This window comes from Drosophila virilis, chromosome 5 (genome assembly GCF_030788295.1).
Source record: "Drosophila virilis strain 15010-1051.87 chromosome 5, Dvir_AGI_RSII-ME, whole genome shotgun sequence".
NCBI lineage: Eukaryota > Metazoa > Arthropoda > Insecta > Diptera > Drosophilidae > Drosophila > Drosophila virilis.
The window spans coordinates 23,943,595-23,963,574 of record NC_091547.1 but is presented as its reverse complement, the minus strand read 5'-3'; the positions used below and the strand labels follow the sequence as shown (position 1 = coordinate 23,963,574).

The following is a 19,980-nucleotide window of genomic DNA, read 5'->3' as shown; positions in this document are numbered from 1 at the left end:
TTATCTAACAAAATGGCCCAAAAACCAGGATATCGATATTGATTTGTATCGGTTGCTTGGAAACTGAGTAAGTTATCGATTATCGGAAACAAACTCGATCTGCGCAAGCACTATGAGCACCTACATCTAAAATTTCAAGTCTCTGGCTCTTATAGGTTTTGAGTTCCTTGCGTTCATACATACGGATGGATGGACGGACGGACGGACGGACGGACAGACGGACATAGCTAGATCGACTCGACTATTGATGATGATCAAGAATATATACACTTTATGGGGTCGGAGATGTTTCCTTCTGCCTGTTACATACATTTGGATTTTGCACAAATACAATATACCCTTATATCCATTTTTAATAGGTTCAGGGTATAATAATGTTAAATTAATGTTAGCCAAAACCCGCAGAATGAAACAAGAGGAAATTCATTAGTTTAGGAGCAAACCGTTAATAAGTATGTATATATTTTTGTAAGTATTATTATTAAGATATTACTTTGAAGTATTCTTTTAAGTATATAATTCTGTATATGCGTATAACATTTTGTTAAGTGTTAAGTGTTTTTACAGCGCCTTTTTTCGCATTGAGCATAGATAAATACATACATAGATAAACGAAGTAAATATGTGTATATAACCGTATATATATATTCGTATATTAAATATTTTATTATATATATATTTTGCATTTGGAATACTTTAAATTGGAAATAAATATGTAAGTTAATTATTGACAACATCAGACTTATAATTACGCACATTGAATATGTTTTTTTTTTTAGTTCGTTTTTTATATTTTCGTTTTCTTTGGGTATTTTTCAAATAAAATTCTTTTTAAATGATTGAATGCAATACCATTTTTTTTTTATTTTTTTTTAATATTTCAATATATATATTTTTTTTTGATTTCGAGTTTTATTGTCAATTCATTTATTGTCTGTTTTGCAGTATTCTTACCAAAGTTTCTTAATTATTGTCTTTGACGCAGTAAACATTCTTCGGTGTATACGAATACTTAAATCATGATATATATATACATATACATAAATGGATATATATATATGTATATATATGATTGATGCCATAACTTAGGCTAGAACTGGGGGCTTTGATTAATTATATTTATATTACTAGTTATACACATAGAGGTATTAGAAGAAGTTAATACAATCTGTAGGGAGTTCGAAGTAACTGGCAAAAACTAGGATTAGTTGGGATCAGAGTCCTGGCCTTGAAATTCAATACTTCCTGCTAAGGTACGGCATTGGCACTAATTTGTTATTGTTTTTTTTTCACTTCCTTTTATTTTTGTTTGTGTTGAGTTAAACGAGAATTCGATATGGTTTAGTTTTGATATTAAACGTTCCTTTGCTTTGCACTGGCATCAGTTACCTCATTTATACATAGATAGATTTGTTTATTCGATATTGTTTACATACGTACATACATATGTATATATTGATATACAGATACGTATTCGAGTGGCAACGAACTACGGCAAATTTTGAGATACAGATACATTTGCGCTGCGTAGCTTCGTGTGCTGCAGGTGTGTGTGTGACGGTGTTAAGAACTACTACATCGAAAATACTGTATAACTGTATTAAATATCTTCTCAATTATCATAAAGTCTGTATACGATATTGTTATTGTTACTGTTTTAGTTACTGTATTTTAGATTATATTGTCACGATATATATATTTATATTTGTATATTTTAGTATTCGTAATTGTCCATGGACTCACCGTTGCGTCGATAGACGCCTCGATGCAGTGCTGTAATACGCGGCGGAGTGCCCCAGGAGTGAAAGGGGGGATAGATGGGTCGGTTATTGGATTTGGCTGGTCCGCTCGGCAGCGAATTGGTGGAAATGCTGCGCATGCGCGCCGCTGTTGCCGCCGATGACCTGGCCGCCTCGATGGGATCCGCATAGATTTTGGACAGACTACCGCGTATGCCAGCTCCGCTCCAGTTCATCATCGGTCGATTGGGTAGGAAACAACGTTTACAAACGGCTGCGATTGGTTGACGCAGTCGCTCGTGTTGGGGGTAGTACCCGACCTGCAGTTGCCAAAAACAAAACGCACACATAGTTCCAATTAGTTCTCGATGGATTTAGTTAATCTTACACAAAAACAAAATGAAACGAAAAACATTTAAGCAGCTGTACGATAACTATGTGTGCACAATACAAAACGCTTGCTGTTCAATACAAGTCTTTCGATTTTCGCTGTGTTGTACCAAAACACATGCAACTATTGCTCTTATATAAGTATATTCTATCTGTCCTACACACTTACTATTCGAATAGATAACTAAGTAAAATAATAGAAAATAGGCAAAAGCATAGACTAGGTCGAAACATGCCAATGGATTTCCGTTTTTGAAACATGCCAATAAGCCAAAATAAAATTTCAAACACTTAAATACAATCATGTTTATAAGAAAGTATACATATACAAGTCAGAAATAATTAAATATAATTAAATTGAACACATAGAGAAATTAATAAATTTGTTTATTTACAGCAGATCTTAGTGACTTTAAAATAAAAATAATTGTAATTTAATTTATTAATAAAGTACTTGAGTTGTTTCACAAATCCTCAAGAAACTACTCTTATATTTTCAGCACGAACATTTATTGCCACTTTTGTCGGCAGCCCAAAGGTATGCAACAAAATGTCAACTGTTCCCGGGAACAGTTTAGCTACACCGACAAGCACACTTTGTAAGCTGAAATTTAATTTCTTCTATTTTGCAAGTGCCAAACAAAACTTTTCGAAACAAAAACGGTTTTAATTGAAAAATCGCGTAGGTTTTGCACAGAAACTTTTAGCTTAACTATTTGAATTATCGCATTTGAATGCTAAATGCGTGGGAGTAGAAATAAAGCACATTTCGGAATGGGCCCCGCCTCAAAAGTTTTCCGGCAGCAAATAAACTGCAGTAAAATGAACTGCCGCACATTGTACGACGAAAGGGAAGGGCGCGACGTTTTGCCGCCCGGCTAACAAAATGCCGGAAATTAGACGATTATCCGTAACACGGAATTGTATGTGGGCAGGGGAGAGAGAAATGGGGCTAGAGAAAAATGTGCGCAGATTTGCCAAACATACGGAAAATTGAATTTCCCGTTCGACAGTCAATTGGACAAAACAGCTTGGATATAAACAGAAATTGTATTTCGAATGTGTTAACGGAAATGTGTACATAAATTGGATTCCTATAATATAATTTAAATACACAATAGAAACGAAATTCTGGTATTTAAGGTTCGGGTAGCCATATCCAAATTCTTAAATTCGTATGAAAAGTATCGACAAAGATAACTCGTCGCGCCTGTTGCCAGGTCATAAGTTTTAAGATCAAGAAATCAAGGGTAAATTAGGTAATATTACGTATTGCTAGGTTACGTCTGGGTCATGTTCGGTTATATTAGACTATGTGAAGTTAAATTGGATCATGTTAAGTTATGTCAGTTTCTGTCTAGGCTATGTTAGGTTTTCATAGGTTATGTTAAGTAATGTATATGTATGAGTAAAAGTTTGCTTAGTTCAAGGCTATGTTAGGTTATGTAACGCAATGTGAGGTTAAATTGAATGGGTTGGCTTCTGTTAGGTTATGTTAGGCTCTTAGATCATGTTAAGTTATGTCAGTTTCTGTATAGCCCATGTAAGGTTTTGTGAAGTTATGTTAAGTAAGAATAAATCAGATGTTGTGGATAGATTGGACTGTTCAAGTTAATGTTAGGTTATGTAAGGCTACGTCAGGGTAAATTAGATAAGTAGATGGTGAGTAACAGTCTTAATGCTTTCAAAGCCAGGCTAATATATAGTTCTAAGTTTTTTGAAAGATAATATCTAGTTAACCAATAAAAACGCGTGTCTTATTCTATAGAAGAAGTTGAGTACATGAAGAAAGAAGCACTAAAAGTCGATGCTCACATGCGCCAACTACGAATCATATAGTACTGGATAACGGTTTAAGAGCCTCGCATAATAGTTACATTCACGATCTGTAGATAACGACACAGGCGACAGGCGACAGGCGACAGGCTGCAGGCGACAGGCGAGAGACTCAGCAGGCAGTTTCAGGCAGGGTACAACTTGAACTTTGAACTTAAACCGAATCACACAATGAATAATGCTCAATTTAAGGAAATTATAAAATAAATTTATGCAGCACACATCGAACCATCGCCATTTACTCATACAAATTGCCTGGCACGTCCCGAGCGACTAAAGCGCCCGCCGGCACCGCCATAGCCGCCGGCGGTGTTGCCGGTGGGGCTGCGCAAATAACGGTAACTGGGCAGAAAACCGGAACGATAAACGGCGCCGATGTGACGCTTCTGCGGCGTTGCCTGCTGCTGCTGCTGCTCCTCCTCCAGCTCCTCAGCAAGGACAGCGGCACCGGCATCAGTTGCCTCATTGCCGTGCTCAATGCCAAATAACTCGGGATCCTTGGAGGTGTCTTTAGTGCCGATCGATTAAACATAGGTGGGGCATATATATATATATATATATACAAAATTGTGCGTAAGAAGATACCGCATAACCGCTAACTAGGTGCAGTGGTGCTGATGGTTTAACAGGGTTTGGGGTAAACTATCTGCGGCAAGCCGCAGACTCGAGACCCTGTAGCCTTGCTGCTAACGTTTGCACTCAAAGAAACCCCATATTTAATACTCTCGGTTCAGCTCTTTTATAGACAGCTAGTTGGGTTTAAGGTATAGGTTATTAATAAAATGGAATTATAGTTCTGGGTTTGAACCAGATACATTAGCAACCTTGGTTCTAATAAAGCTTCCTCTTCACCGATCAAATCGATCGGTTTGAACCAAGAGAACCAAGAGGTACATAAAATTATTTATAGCTGAGCTGAGCAGATTAGCTGTTAATCGGCTCTACTTTAAACGGACATTGATAGGTTGAAGAGAGAGATAGAGAGATGACTTTCTATGCAAGGCTACCAAGCAGCAACTAGAACTAGAACCTCCCACACCCAAACTACTCACCCAAAAAACGCTTCTCGGCGCGCCGATAGTCATTCCAGTCGAGATCGGCATAGCCAGCATAGCTGGGATACCACCAGTAGTTTTGCATGGAGTCGGCATAGTCCGGAGCGGCGGCCGCGACAGCGGGCATCAGGAGCATCTCTTCGTCTTCCCGCTTCTGTTGCATGCCATGCACTGGCGACGATTTAAGTGCACCCAGATTCCGTTTCTCGGCGCTGTTACGCTGATTTTGATGCTGCTGGGAATTGTAGCGTGCCACGGCGGCCACGTTGCGCTTGGGCTGATCCCGATGGGTGCCGGGCGCACTCTGCAGTCGAGCCATGGTGGCGATGTTGCGTTTGCCATTAGGCAGCTGGAAGTCGCGGGCCAGTGTGCCCACATTGCGTTTGCCGAAGCTCATAAGGCCGCCAGCTCGGGCCAGGGAGCCAATGTAGCGCTTCTGCTCGCTGGGCTCACCGGACTCGGCATCCGCATAGTCGTCTCCGGGCTCCGATGTGGGCAGCTGTCCGTTCTTGGCCAGCGTGGCTAGACTACGCTTGGGCGTATTCAGCAGACCCTGGGCGGCCAATGCCGCCACCGAGCGCTTGTCCTCGTCCAAGTAGTCCGCATAGTCGCCCAGCGGCTGTTCCTCGCCCACGGCCAGCTGCCGTTCACGCAGCAGATTCTTCAGCTGGTTGCGCAAAGCGGAAGCCTGTCGGAAGGGGCGTGGAAGAAGTGAGAGGGAGAGGGGAAAAGAGTGAAGAGAGGGCATTAAATGGCAATTTAAGTTTAAAGCCTGCACAGCTGTTGCCTGTCAGGGGGCAGGTAATCCTTCTCATCTTGTTACAGGTGACTTACGTGTAGTTGATACTCGGGACTGGGATTCATCAGTTGATTTATTATGGTTTCCATTTCACAGGGCGACATATTGCCAATATCCTCTGCGGCCTTAACGGCAAAGGCGCGCGGCTGCACGGCCTGTAAATGGAAGAGGGAAAAATGGAAAAGAAATTTTCCGTAGTGAAAAATTTGCTTGCATCCAAGTTGAAAACATTTCAATTAGCAGAAGGCTTTACTTTGGCATCCACAAGAACTTAATTGCCGCAATTATTTACACTCAATTAATTTTGAAATGTGTCGATGTTTGCCGCCTTTACGCCCCCGCCTTTAAGGCAACTCCACGCCCCCATGCCACCCGTTGATTGCCTGACAGTTTTGTGAAAGCCTCGAAGAACTGACAGCTCAAGTTGCCAGCTTAGGCTAAATTTATTGCTTTATTTGTTGCATACTTTTGTGCGTCATTTATCAGCATTTCAAGCGCAACATATTAACGGCTATTTTTGCATATTTACATAGCTCTAACTGTTGCGCGTGCCACAAAGTGCGGCATGTGCCGCGCTATTTTAAGCACTTCGCCCTGCTGAATACGTCTGGGAAATCCTTCGAGTAACACATCTTCAAGTTCGTCAATATGGCTTTTCTTTTAACTAGTTACAAAGTGTTGTTTTTATGCTTTTGTTAACATGAAAAGCAATTGACTTGCTTTTAAAATTTGTTTTAAGGACTTTACTTAAAACTATTTATAAGAGGGAAATGTGTTAGGAGAAATGTGGCTAAGAAATGCCCATAACTGAAAGCTTTTATTGCGACCGGTTATTACAATAGGTGACATATGATAAAGATGTAGACAATTTGATACGGTTTTAAAGAAACGTTGGGAGAAAAGTAGAGCTCTTCATCAATATAACTCATTCTACAATTTTTCCTATAGAACTATATGATATAGTACTGATATATTGCTTGCCTGTAAGAAGCGTAGGAAAACTCGTAAATGTCACCTCTTAATAAAGATTAAGAGTATATGTATAATTATTTATTTAACAAGCTAAACTAACTCGGATCATTTTATATATTTCTTAAGATTCTTTTATAATAAAATTAGGCGTAGAATTGGAGGACTCCGAACGCGGAGGAGACTGCAAAGGTCTCACCCAATAGACCTCCCTGATCGATTTATATAGTCGACACTGTAAATAATATATAAGACTTACCTGTAGAATAAGTAGTTGTAAATATTCATATAAATTTAATTTAAGTTGTTCCAGATAATAACAGAAAAATTAAAATAAAACAAAACTTAATAATAATAAAAAATAAAAGAAAAAAAAATTCATAATAAAATGTTGGGGAAAATATCAGGGAAAAACATTTTTGAATCTCAATAATTCTATAGTTCCTCAGTTTCAAGAATTTCTTTACAGCAAAACTAAAAGTCGTTACTTTTCATAGGGATTTCTTAAAGTTTCATACATAGTTCAGCTAAATGTTGTTCTTATGTGAAATTCAGTGATAATCCTTCTTAGCAACAGGCTAAAAAATACCTTAAGTGCTCTCAATGCCTGTCATATCTACTTATTTGCTCCTGAGTCACTTAAAGCATTTCCTTGGACGTGTTTCTGCTGGAAAATCTAAGCTGAAATCATAATATTTAGCTTTCAATATATACGCACACACAGAAGCAGACCAAGTTGGAGGCTTGGAAGAGGGCCGAACAGCTTGCCAAGTGAACGGTCCTTCAAGCGAAAGGATAACACCAAGAAGAATCCTTATCCCTATATGTATGTGTGTGTGTGTGGGTATGTGTGGCGTTTCCTGCCTCTCAGCAGTGCGCCACACAGAGACAATGAATTTTGCCATTTAATAACCCAACAGCCAGCTCCAAGAGGGATCGGGCAGTGGGCGAGAGGGGCGCAGGGCGTAGGATACAGGATGTGCCGTAGAATGTTCTCGCCGACGGCGCAAATGTCCGCATCGCAAACGCCGTAAATCTCCAACAGAAATCGACAACTACTTATGTGCACTCATGTGTGTGCTGCGTGTGTATGTTGTGTTTTTAGGCTGGCTGCTTAGAAGTCAAGTCGTATCTCATATTAGCACTAGAAATAATGCCTTTCAGGTGTTTGCTGCATCAACTAAATGATATCCTGCGGTTATTTGATTTATGCCAAAAGAACTAAAGCTCTTGTTTAGTTTGGCTCTAATTAGAAGTTAACAGCAGCAACTATTTAACAGTTAAGGGGCTTACTTTTAATATAGTAGTCAGCCGAAAGAAAGCTCAAACTCAAAGATTTAGCATTATGATTTAGAATAATATTTCACACGCTCAGCTCAAATTTAAATTAATTACTGAATTACTGATTATTAATGAATAGAAATAAAAATTAAAAAAATTTCTTAATATATAGAATATTTGAAGATGGTAGATATTACCCGGCGTTGCCCGAGTCAAATCAATAATCGGACAAAAGCAAGTTATGCCGAAATGTTTTGAGTAATTCGCGACGACCTCAGGCAGATTTAAAGCCTTACAAATAACCAACACTCAATGCACGGGCATTCGCCATAACACTAACGAATGTTGTCCCCTCAGGGGTTCGATCCCTGAACTTCACGCTCAGCGCGTTCATATCTTTGTTTGCAACATGGACGAATTGCCACTGAGCTGATTCGCCAGTAATCCTGGCTGCATTTAAGCTGATTTTGTGAACGAGATCAATATTAGTGTGGTCGAACGATTTTAATTCCTCTTTTCTTTCAATTTACAAGCAAAATGTAAAATTGAAAATTTACTTTTATTCGTTGCAGAATTTTATTTAATATTTTATTCTGTACATAAAATAAAAACAATTGTATTATTTATATTCAATATAGTATGTATATATATATATATATATATATATATTTTTTTTTTTTTTAAATTGAATTTGTATTCAATAAGGAATCAAATTTAATATATTTTCAGTACATTAAAAACCAATTGCACATTCAGCAAGCAACAAATATAATATTTAATTGTAATTGAAATCCTATTTAATGGCAAATTCATATTCACTCAGCGTAAGCGAAAAACCTAATAAATGCCAAAAACAAAAAACAATCGACAAATTTTCACTTGTTTGTTTTTGTGCACAGTCAGTAGAAAGACTGTTGGGGGGCGATTATTGGCCTTGGGAATGAACGAAAATGTTTGCAGTATCATAAACGATTGCCATTAAATGGTAAATATATGCATGCGAATACCATAAATCGTTTCATGGCAATGCGAAAAGTGCGCACAAAATATTGTTGCATACTTTCGAGCGAGCGTGCGCTAGTCCTGCGGCAGAGTCCTTTTTGTGTTTATTTATTCATGCGAGCTACGCAGATTGCGACGACAAACAAACAACAACTATGAGTTCGGTCTCGCTTTACATTGTTGTCACACATAAAACTGCCAATTCACGCTAAGAGCTCGTGAGCGCCCGAAAGCATGCTACAAAAATTTAATTTCAAAATTCAAGCGCTCAAATTCCAGCAAGAGCTCGGTTTTCGTCTCATGAAATAGTACCCTAGTCACAGACCCTATCGTCTGCCCCACTAGAGTAAACAGCTCTGTTTGAACGTGTGCCCAAGCAAACAAAGGCGCGTAGGCGTGGCAAAGCGCCACATTTTTGCTTTACTAGAGAAGCAAAAAAAAATGTTAGTCGCAACAAATGAAGCGCGAAGCTTACCGAAAAATTTGCGTTGACAAAATTGTTTGTCTCGCTACTTTGTCTAATTTCAGTGAAAACCTAGAGGAGATAGAGAGAGGAGTGGGTTAGAGGGCTAGCTGCAGGAAAGTAAGGAGGTTCAGACATAGAATTTTGCTTTAAATATTATAATTTTATGCTTGATAGTCTAGCTTCATTTTATAATCATTTTTTCTCAATTGGGCTGTAAGCGTAATAGGTTTCGAAATTAAACAAAAAATATGCGGCAATATTTGGAATATAAATAGGAATGCCACATACAATATATGTGTCTACTTTTATTTCGCTTATCAATATATTTCTTTAATTTCGCGCTATGTTAAATAATTAAGCTTAAACTTAAATATTTTTTAAATACGCGAAATATATACAGATACATATTCTCTTTAATATCGAATTGATATAATTGTATTGTGTTAAAATCCTTTCAGCTGAATAATTAAAATCTCGCTCTACCTGGTTAAGCTGGCACTTGGAAATACGCTAGGCAAAATCCCGCAGATTGTGCAAAAATATTTTATTATTTAATTTCCGGGCACGTAATTAAAATCATGACAACTTAAAAGTGTCAAAAGCAGACCCTGCCCCTTAACGTCTGCCAATAAAAATTCAATTAAAAAATCAAACAAAAAATATCAATTAAAATTAATGTCATAAGAAATGGCTGCCACCCACACACCTACACCTACACCCACACCCACACACACACAAAACAATTGAGCTCTTCAACTTGTTGGTTTCATCTCAATTCAGGATTTGTATCGCTAGCTAATTGTTCGTAATAAGCATTATTCATCTTCAAGGCACGCAATATCCGGGAATTTAATTTAATCAGCTTTGTGGCCAGGCAATCGAGCGGCCACGCCCAGCTTAACTGAGTGCCCGTCCACCCGCCTGCTGTCGCCGACAGCTTATGGCCAGCCTGTTGAGCCGCTTATGTCGCTTGTGTCCTGCCGCAAGCAAATTTTATTATCGCGGGCGCCCGAGCAGGGACGTGTCACGGGCTGTTATTGTTATGCTCTCGCAGAGGGTATGATATTAATGTTCTTGAAGTAGGGCTCAGCTGCTGGTAATTTTCATTTTCTTAGTGATTTAAATAATAGTTTTTGTAATATAATGAATAATACAAAAAGTATGTAAACATTTGTCAAGAAGAAATTTCTATATCCTATAAAACAGACACGTTCTCAATCAGTCGGCTCTATATATTTGTTACTATGCCTTCGTTGGCTGACTATGAGTTAATTGTTGCCTATAGCACATATATTGCACACGCAAATATATCAAATAGATGACACAGAAATGCCGAAGGGTATTTTGTTTTCGGCATCCTGCAGACATCCTTTCTATCTTTAAGCTTATTTCGTTTGCTTTTCGGGGCTAATTTAATGACGCATTTTGTTTGCTATTTCAGGTTGGCTTTTCTTTTACTTAAATAAATATTGTGTGCAGCATTAAAACTTAAGTGCTTTGACCTTGACAGGATTTTTCCACCCGCTGCCACCCGCTGGGGTATGCCACATACAGCTAATAGTATTTGCGTCTTGACAAGAATCTTATAAAAAAGCCCACTGACATCTAATTAATTTTGGCTTATTTTCTTCGAAGGATTCGGTTTTCTTTGTTTTTGGCTGTTCCGTTTTGTCAAAGGTAAATTTTTGTGGAATAAGTTGAAAGAATTTTTGCCTAGAACTTAATAGAGAATGCGGCTTCCTGTTGGGTTGGCTTTAAAGCTTGCCCAAGCGCAGAAAATATTTCATGAAAAGAGTTCCGCATAACTTAATGTAATCTCACACAGGCATTCTTCTACAATGTCCGGTTGACAATAAAAAGCGAAAGCGTCCATTAAACCATTTCTGACATCCCAGGACATTATCCATGCCCATTACACACGCGTGCATATTTGTAGCACCGTTTGCAGCTTTAATTGTAATTACCTTTCCCCGACCCCCCTTCTGAATGGCATAAACGCCTGATGTGCCTTTGTTACGCGCTTTTCATAAAACCCAACGACCCTCAATGGAGCACATACAAAATCTACATAGGACTGTAAAAGGTATAAGCACATGGCGTCGTAAATGTGGCGAGCTGTGGGGGGAGGGTGGCGGTCAGTTGTACGTGGGCGTGCCGGCAATTACACACACTATACACGAAATGTCAGAGTGGAAAGGCAACAATTTTCTTGATGTTACTAAGTGGATGTCTTCACATTGCCTACGCGCCACATTAGTGATTGATTGTGGAGATAAACCGCTTGCTGGACAGCTACACTCCGAGAAAAAACCCACTGCGAATTTCGAATGTGACTTGATAAATACATATATATATTATTCTTCTTGACATTTCAAGCATATTTCAATCTTAAATATACTTAATCTCGGACAAAAATTGTGTGAGATTAAGAATATTAAATCTGTTTAAGCAAATAATAAACTTGGATTAAATTTGAAATGTTTTTTTTTTAAGCATGAGCACACTTGAAATAATCTTCAAGCTATCTCGATAAGAATAACAAGTATATTACTAAATTCGATGATTTGACTATATCTAGGAAGTTTTTTCAAAAAGAAACTGCGTGCATAGGTTAAAGAATTTTAAGCTAACGCACAATACTCTTGATTATTTCTTTGAGTGTGGCAACACAGCTGTTCCTTTAGTTGCCCTTTCTAGTTTTCCTTAAGGCCAAATCACAACACAACAATCAAAAAATCACTGCCTGAAATTGATTTTGTTTTTGTAATAAAGATGTCAAGTTGACGTTGAGGCCAAAGAAACACACACACACACTTGCACACACACGCGCCGGCGGTAAGGTGATGAACTCAACTGTTTTCAATCAAAATCCGTTTACATAACCCTGTTGACCTTTGCAAATCAATTGCCAAGCAGCTAACATTGAACTGTCATGGCAACAAATTGTCGCATTTATAGGTTTTCTCGAGTGTTTCGCCTTTTGTCCCGTTTTGATTGGCATTTCACCTTAAGCTGCAGCGAATGTTTGCTTTGTGCAAGCAAAAAGCATGAAACAAAACTTAAATCGTTTAAATAGATCTTGAACGTTATTCGGTTGAAAGTCGCTTTTGGAATTTGCTTGGTTTTCCAATTTTCGCAGCACCCAAAAGTATGCAACAGCATTTTAGCACCCGTTGCATACCTAACTCTATGACAGTAAATGTTTTCGCCATAAAAGCAACAAATGTTTGCTGCATAGAGACGCCCCGCGCCGTGCCCATCTCTTCCTCTATGCAATGCGTGGGCGCCTGCAGAACCAAAAAGAATATAAAGAAAATCTCCTGGCATTTTAATAAAAATGTAAAATATGTAAAGTCTCCTGTGTCGTATGTGCGAGCTGCCACGACACATTATTGATCGCCTCACATAATGCTGGTACTTATATCTATTTGATATGCCTCCCGCCCCACTCACATCCCGCACTCAATACAGACGCCCACATACAGCTTTTGTGAACATGATTTTATGCGATTTTAATTTACTTGCGCCAACTGTGTTGACTGTGTTTTCCACAATTTGTATAGCTGGCTTTTGCCTTTTGCTTCCTCCTGCATTTGATTGAATTCTTTACGCGTAAATAGCTGAAAGCATGCCAAAGAAAAACTGTGCAAAACTGTCGCAAATATCTCAACTATGCGCAATGCAGCTGATTAAGCTCGATTAAAAAAGCGCTCGCATAAAAGCGGAAAAATTATTCACAATTTTTTTATATTTTTGCATAGCTGGGAAAAGCTTTTCAGAAATTTGAATGGCATCTGCATAAATAGTTGATTAGTTGTTTACAATGTAAAGGGTCGGTATTGAAATTTTATTAAAGCTCAGGGGCGTCAGAGTCATGAGTAAAACAATATTGAGCTGGAAAATGAATTAAAATTCCTTGCACAATCTTGAGAAAATGTGATTAAGAGAATATTTAAGATATATGCTTGATATCAGAACTATTCCCTAATATTGTGGCTATTGCTATTTGTTTGTATCATATTTGAACAACAAACAAATATATTACAAATTTGAACCCAAACTCTCGGCACACTTGGCAAAGCACACACAAACTTCTTCAAAGACTCCGCATAAAAGAGCAACAGCTCGAGTGCCTTTCTATTGTACAGTTGATTAACTTAAAACAATCAACTCAACTGTATTCAAACAGTTTATCAATCTTTGCCTAATCAATGCCAATATTTATCAACAAAAAATACGTACCAAAAACTTGGCCAAAACTTTGCAGACAAAGCCGAGCTACGAGCCACAATTGTTTGGCCAATGTCTGGATGACAGTTCGAACCAAGCGAAGTTCGAACCGGCAAAGATGGAAGTCTCCCCATTTCAGGTGTGAATTCTCAATTACGTGTGCCTCAGAGTTTGCTTATTTATGGGCCAAGACACAGGAAAGGATATTGTGTGTGTGTATGTGTGTGTGTGTGGGTGTGCGTATGAGTGTGTGTGTGCCTGCCAGTTGTTTGCCCAAGATAATGAATATATATGTATGTTAGGTGCTCGTAAGCGCTCACAATTTGCAATTTTATGAACCTTGATTCGGCAACATTCATGTGACGCGGCAAACGTTGCGTATGCGCAACTTGAGCGTTTAATGAGGCACAGGCAATGATAAGTGCGTAGCGAGGAGGACGGATATGTATGAGATGCCATAAAGCCTGGCCCACGCACACTCACACTCACCCACACCCACACCCACACCCACACCAACACACACATATATATATCTATCTGCTGTCTGTAATTAGATTGGCATGCCGAGCACAACTGTCGATACCAATCAACGCTGCATCACAAATCTCGCATGCAAAACTGCATGCTACCGTCATGTGGTGCACATGTACGCCCACGAGGACGCCCTGCGTCGGTTGCCCGGATGCCAGCAAAGCGCCTCGTAAATAGCATTTGCAATGACGCCATGTCAGAAAGTCTCTGACGTTTTGTTTGCAAAAGCTGCGCAATATAAGATTGCCATTGCCTTTGTCTTGACTCCAAGTGCTGCGCTGCAATTCAAATAAATGTCAATCGGGATGCAGTCGTTCTTTTTACATACATATCAATATTACATATATCGGTCGGTTGACGTCGTTGCAACTGTCAGCGGCAGTGATTACAGCTGACACGCTCAACAGGATAATGGAAATCACATTGATTTGTGTCAGCGCCTCGAGATTGACGCATCGTAACAAATTTTTGGCTTCAAATGAAACCATCTTCGACAAGACATAATTTTGAGCGAAAAGAGCAAACGAATCTATTTTAAAATGGACACAAATTTAGTACTAAAGCAAGTCGGGACTGTGAGATGCCTAACTAGGAGACAACCAACCCCTGGTTGTGCCGAAAAACATATGCTATGCTGCCTCTTCGGTTTGCCCCACATTATGGAAAATGTGATCTTAAATAACTTTAGATTTGAATTTAGATCTTTGTTAACATTTTTATGGCATAAAAAGGCATTCTGAAAAGATTAACTTTTTACAACCGCTTCCTAATGGAAGCTTGATCCTTAATCTTCGTGTGCAGTAGGCAGACGCATATTCCTAGCTCTTAGAGCTTGAGCTGGGAAGTCAGAACAAAGTCTGTTAGATATATATAAGCAGTTTATCTATTATCTGAATTATCTTGCGCCATAATAGAGCTTCTTAGCACATTTATAAACAAGCCCAAAACCGTCTTGGACAGATTATAAACCACTTTATTTTACGCTCCTCAACAATTTTAATTACACTCAAGCGTTAGCCGCAATTAAGCAGCTTTCGCAAATCCTTTTGCCAGTACACCCCCGACCCCTTTCCCAGCTGAAAACAACAAGGACAAACTGTCACTTGAGCTGATGCTAACTACATTTGCAACATTCCTTCGTGTCCTCTGAAGCAAAGAGATTTTTTTTGTAATCAAATCCATTTCTAAGAACACTTTGTTAGTGCGGGTACAACATGGCGTATTCGTGATAAAATGACAAAATTTTAATTAAGAAGCATGCAAAATGACAAGAACGAGAGAGAGAGAAAAATATGCAACATTTGGACATGGTTTATAGAAAATAATTTGCCACAACAATTTTGTTTTCAGTCACGCATTTATGACGGACAGCTGTCACGGGATGCTGACAGCGCACGGAGTGCGACGCGGCATGGGAAGGTCACAGGTCACGACCACAGCCACAACGTTGACACACGTCAACAGGGCGACAATAGAAATTGTTCTGCATTCCACATAAATTGTTCAATGTTGAGCTCTAAAAAAGATGTGCAAAAAATGTTACACTTTGGGCCAGTTGCACGTGTCGCCAACCGACACTGGTTGCCGCAATATTGTCTCTGGACCCGTTGGTGGTCGCCCTGGTGCAGCTACGATGGCAACTGTTGCAGCTGCCACAATGCCCCCATGGGAAGGCGTGGCCACATAAATAAGTGCACAGCGGCGAAGGCGTTTACGGAGTGCAACTGAAATATTGCAGACAATTCACAAGTACAAGTCCATTCCATACAAGTACATGCTGTACAAGTACTCAAGGGTCATTGCGGAAAGTGAACATTTTGCTCATACGGTAATTGTTTGGGTCTGTGTGTGTGGGTGTAGCATAGGCGAAAATTCTTAAGACACATCTATTTCATATAGTCTAAATAAGCATATTGAGGGGAAAGTCAATATACAACTTAATTAATTTACAAAATATATGTAGTATAGTATAAAACAATAATATATTCAGTTCTTGGAGTACAAGGAGAGAAAGCACAGAAATTTTGCCTACCTCGATAATAATAAATGAGATCCCATGCTCAGAACATTTTTTTTAATAATTTTTGGAATTTATAATTTGTATCTATTATCGTACAAATTTTAAGGAATCAATATAAATGTTTAATGATTTTTCCGTAATAGTAACACATGAGTTAACGATCGAGCTGAAAGTTCAGTGCAGAGGAGACTTTTGTTCTAAATTATTAATTTCCCATTAATATATGTCTTCCAATAAATACAATAAATTGTCTTTATCTTTCAAATCATTATATTTCATAACTATATGAATTTTTATTGAAAGCGTTAACCGAACATAGTTAACAAAACATAATAAGTGAATATATGAATAGCTTTAGCGTTAATATACAAAATATTGACCAATTACCTACTAAGTATCTACTTTCTTCAAAGAAAATATTAAAAAATCTGAAAATTCTTTTCATAATAATAAATAATTAAATGAATTTGTGATTTCGAATTATTACGGACAATCACTTCTATTATTTAAAATTTTCAAGGAAATCTTTATGAAAATTAATGAAATGGAATTCTCTAATATTTTCTGAATATTTAATGAATTTACGTTAACTTCATTATCAAAATAAAATTTTAAAACTTTTTTTTTATTTTGGCAAAGAATTTCTTTTATAAGTATTAAATATCAAATGGCTTTTTGTTGAAAGTATTGTCACTATAAAAGTTTTTCAAAATAAAAGTCTAATAATTTTTGTCTATCAAAGTTAAAAAGTTTTCCCAATTACCGATTATCCACAATTTTCACAGTACGTTTTAAACAAATTATGAAATGGAATTTCTTTGATTGCTTTATTAATAATAAAATGAATTGAATGAATTTCTGGTGAAAGTCATGCGGAAATAAATTTTTTGAAAACAAAAACCGAAGAATAATTAATCTAACATTTTCTCCCAATTACCAATTACCCACAAGGTTCTTTTTAGGGTTTCCTTAGAAAAAAACCCTTAAAGAAACCTTCATTAAAATTTTTCGATAGCAATATCAATATATTTAATAATTTAATGAAGAATTTTATATTGTTTTAACTCAAATGTTCTCTCAATTATTTGGAACCTATCCATTTCAAAGGAAGTTTCAATGAACATTTAAATATATATATATATATGTTGATAGCATTATGAGTATATTAAATGAATTTTTGATGAAAGTCTTATCAAAAGTCAAAGAATTATAAATATACAAAATTCTTCCCAATTACCTATTGCCCACAATTTTCAGAGGAAATCCAAAAAAAGAAATGAAATGGATTTATTTTGATAACATTATCAGGGTATTAAATCACAGAGCTGTGATGTTTTCCACGAAATCCAATGGCAATTGAAAAAAACAACACAAGGATAAATCCCCGCAATGAATCTCTTGCTCTGCCCCCAAAGCAAATATAATTGAAATCTGTTTTGCTCGACACAAATCCGTTTAAATAAAAAATCGTAATGCGCTAAACAAAGAATGGCGCTTGTAAAAAAAAAAAAACAAGAAACAGGGGAAAACGAAAAGCTATTTCGCAGAAATTCACGCCCCGTTGCACGCACGTCCACTTCCATCTCTGGACACTCTGGCTAAATTGAAAGTGCGAGCCACGACTTGATGACTTGCCTACAACTGCTGGCGGCATAATTTCAAAATTGAAAATATAATCCCCCCGCAATTTAGCACCCGGCCACTGCCCCGGCCCAAGCGTATTACTTACCGCATTCAGCAGCATGGAGAGCAGCAGCAGGAACCACTTGCTCCTGTGTGCAGTTTTGTGCACGGACTGCATTGTGCTCGATAAAGTGCTGTTCGTCTGGCTGCTGGGAAGTGTACTAATCGGATTTTGGCTGCAACACGCGATGCGAACTTAACACAACACACAAATCAAATTAAACGCTCGAAAGTCTGCTACACTCAGCACTCTGCACCACTGTGCACAGTCGCTCTCAAACTGTTTCAAACTGTAACCGCTTTCAACTAGTCTGTGTTGTGGCCCGCTTGTTGCTTTCTGTTCATAGACACGTACGCAGGCAAGTCTTTCGTTTGACTGTATCCTGCTGCCAGGACACTTCACTATTTATACAGCTCGCACGCACGACGCGCGGATAACGGTCCACGCAGCGCAACTCCGGTTACTCGGCATTGCTCGGAATTGCTCTCTCGGGTGCACGTAACGAGAGACGAGCTATGGCGGATAAAAGTTCCCTCGGCAGCAGCAACTGTTGCTAGTTGCAGGCGGCATACTTTCAGGCGCTCCAGCTCTTGTGTGTATATGAGAGTGTAAGTGTGTCTGTGTGAGTGTGTGCTTGTGTGTGTACGCCTGTGCTTGGCCTGCTTGTGGGTAACTTATGTGGGTAATGACGTCATAGCAAATCGTAACTTGTTGTCATATTGAGGGCAAACGTGCAGCAAAGTGGAACCAAAGCATTTGAACTGTAGTTCAAATTGAGCATGTCAAAACTGAATGTGAAAATGAATATATTTAAACTCAATAACAGTTTTTACAAGCTCACAATGAATTAAATAAACGATTTGGTTCTTAACGTTCGTTTAGTCAAGCTTTGAAAATTAAATCAAAAAATCATTTTATCCTTTAGGATGCATTTTATGATCGTCTTGATTCTCTCAAAGATATGGAACATTGCATGCAGCTATTCTTTCTGTTTCAGCCAGTACATATGTCTAAGACAAGCTAACTAAACGTCGTTGAATTACTTCTTGTATGAACAATTCTTCAAGATATCTTAACCAAACTTAATACTTTTTCATTTCCCTATTCTCCTTACATATGTTTGAGCGAAATTCCATGGATATCGTGCTGCTATATCAGCGGACGTACACAGCTAGTCAGTTTTAAAATGTTTCTCTAAATATCTTGGGCTTCTCACATTACTGCAAGCTTTTTTTAAATTGAAATTTGCAGATAAGGCTTTTCATAAAAGTCCCACCTCAGATCCCGCAGATAGCTATTGTGTCCTGTTTTTGGACCCGACAGACCCAGCTCAAACAAATGTGTCCCACTGTGCGGACACTGCTTGCGCCCATACGAAGAGCGTAAGGTTACAATTCTCTGGCGTGCCTATTTATCCATATGCACTGAGTTCTCGGAGGTGCCGTTAGTTGAGCAAACCGGTCAGAGCACTTGCGCAACGCTCGCCGCTCCATTTCAAATGAAATTCGAGTTGCTCATACGCACCGTTGTTTGCGGCAGGAATCGTGGGAGGCTGCCTGCTGCAGCGCCGCCAAAAATTGCAAACTTTTTCCTTCTATATAAATGTGACACATGCCCAATTAAAAGTATTTCATTTCTTTGGAAGTGCCTTTTGCCCTTTCAGCTGGCTCGCCCTTTGGGCTCAGATTTCATCTTGGGCTTTAGATTTCAGTGCGCGGAAAAAAAATACAAGATAATTACATTTGAAATTTAATTTATTTTCGAAACGTTTGACTTGTGAACTTTTTAAGAACTATAATTAAAAATGTTGCTTTGCAGCTGCCATAAAATACACGTTGAATATTTTTTTAATATATTTTTAGATGTATCTAGTTCTGTTTTAGTTATGTTTAATAATGGATCGATTTATCGGCTCGCAATGCATTTATCATCACATTTAATTGTCAATTTTTGATTATAAATTTGAATTTATTTGATT

General features: G+C 38.2%; 1 protein-coding gene across 4 annotated transcripts; it reads right to left on the bottom strand.

The window, feature by feature from the left end:
• Window positions 1-424: 424 nt before the first annotated feature.
• Nplp1 (Neuropeptide-like precursor 1) lies at window positions 425-18,385 on the bottom strand. 4 transcript variants are annotated; one of them, XM_002048940.4, is made up of 5 exons: window positions 18,048-18,384; window positions 5,855-5,974; window positions 5,018-5,708; window positions 4,214-4,473; window positions 425-2,059 (listed from the first exon to the last, which is right to left on the bottom strand). In XM_002048940.4, exons 1-5 carry the CDS (start codon window positions 18,117-18,119, stop codon window positions 1,715-1,717), a joined length of 1,488 nt encoding a protein of 495 aa, XP_002048976.1. In that variant the 5' UTR covers window positions 18,120-18,384; the 3' UTR covers window positions 425-1,714. The 4 variants fall into 4 exon arrangements, with proteins under 4 accessions (XP_002048976.1, XP_015029529.1, XP_015029530.1 ...); XM_015174044.3 differs by having other exon boundaries at window positions 1,919-2,059; window positions 4,208-4,473; window positions 18,048-18,385; XM_032437299.2 differs by having other exon boundaries at window positions 1,930-2,059; window positions 4,195-4,473; window positions 18,048-18,385.
• Window positions 18,386-19,980: the final 1,595 nt, after the last annotated feature.

Bases quoted from the DNA above. Each gene is read 5' to 3' on its own strand.
- Nplp1 (XM_002048940.4), bottom strand. From the start codon at position 18,119: ATGCAGTCCGTGCACAAAACTGCACACAGGAGCAAGTGGTTCCTGCTG. The intron at 4,474-5,017 runs GTGAGTAGTTTG...TCGGCACTAAAG, and splicing joins CGCCGAGAAGCGTTTTTTGG to ACACCTCCAAGGATCCCGAG. The intron at 2,060-4,213 runs GTATGAGTAAAT...TGGCAACTGCAG, and splicing joins CGGGACGTGCCAGGCAATTT to GTCGGGTACTACCCCCAACA.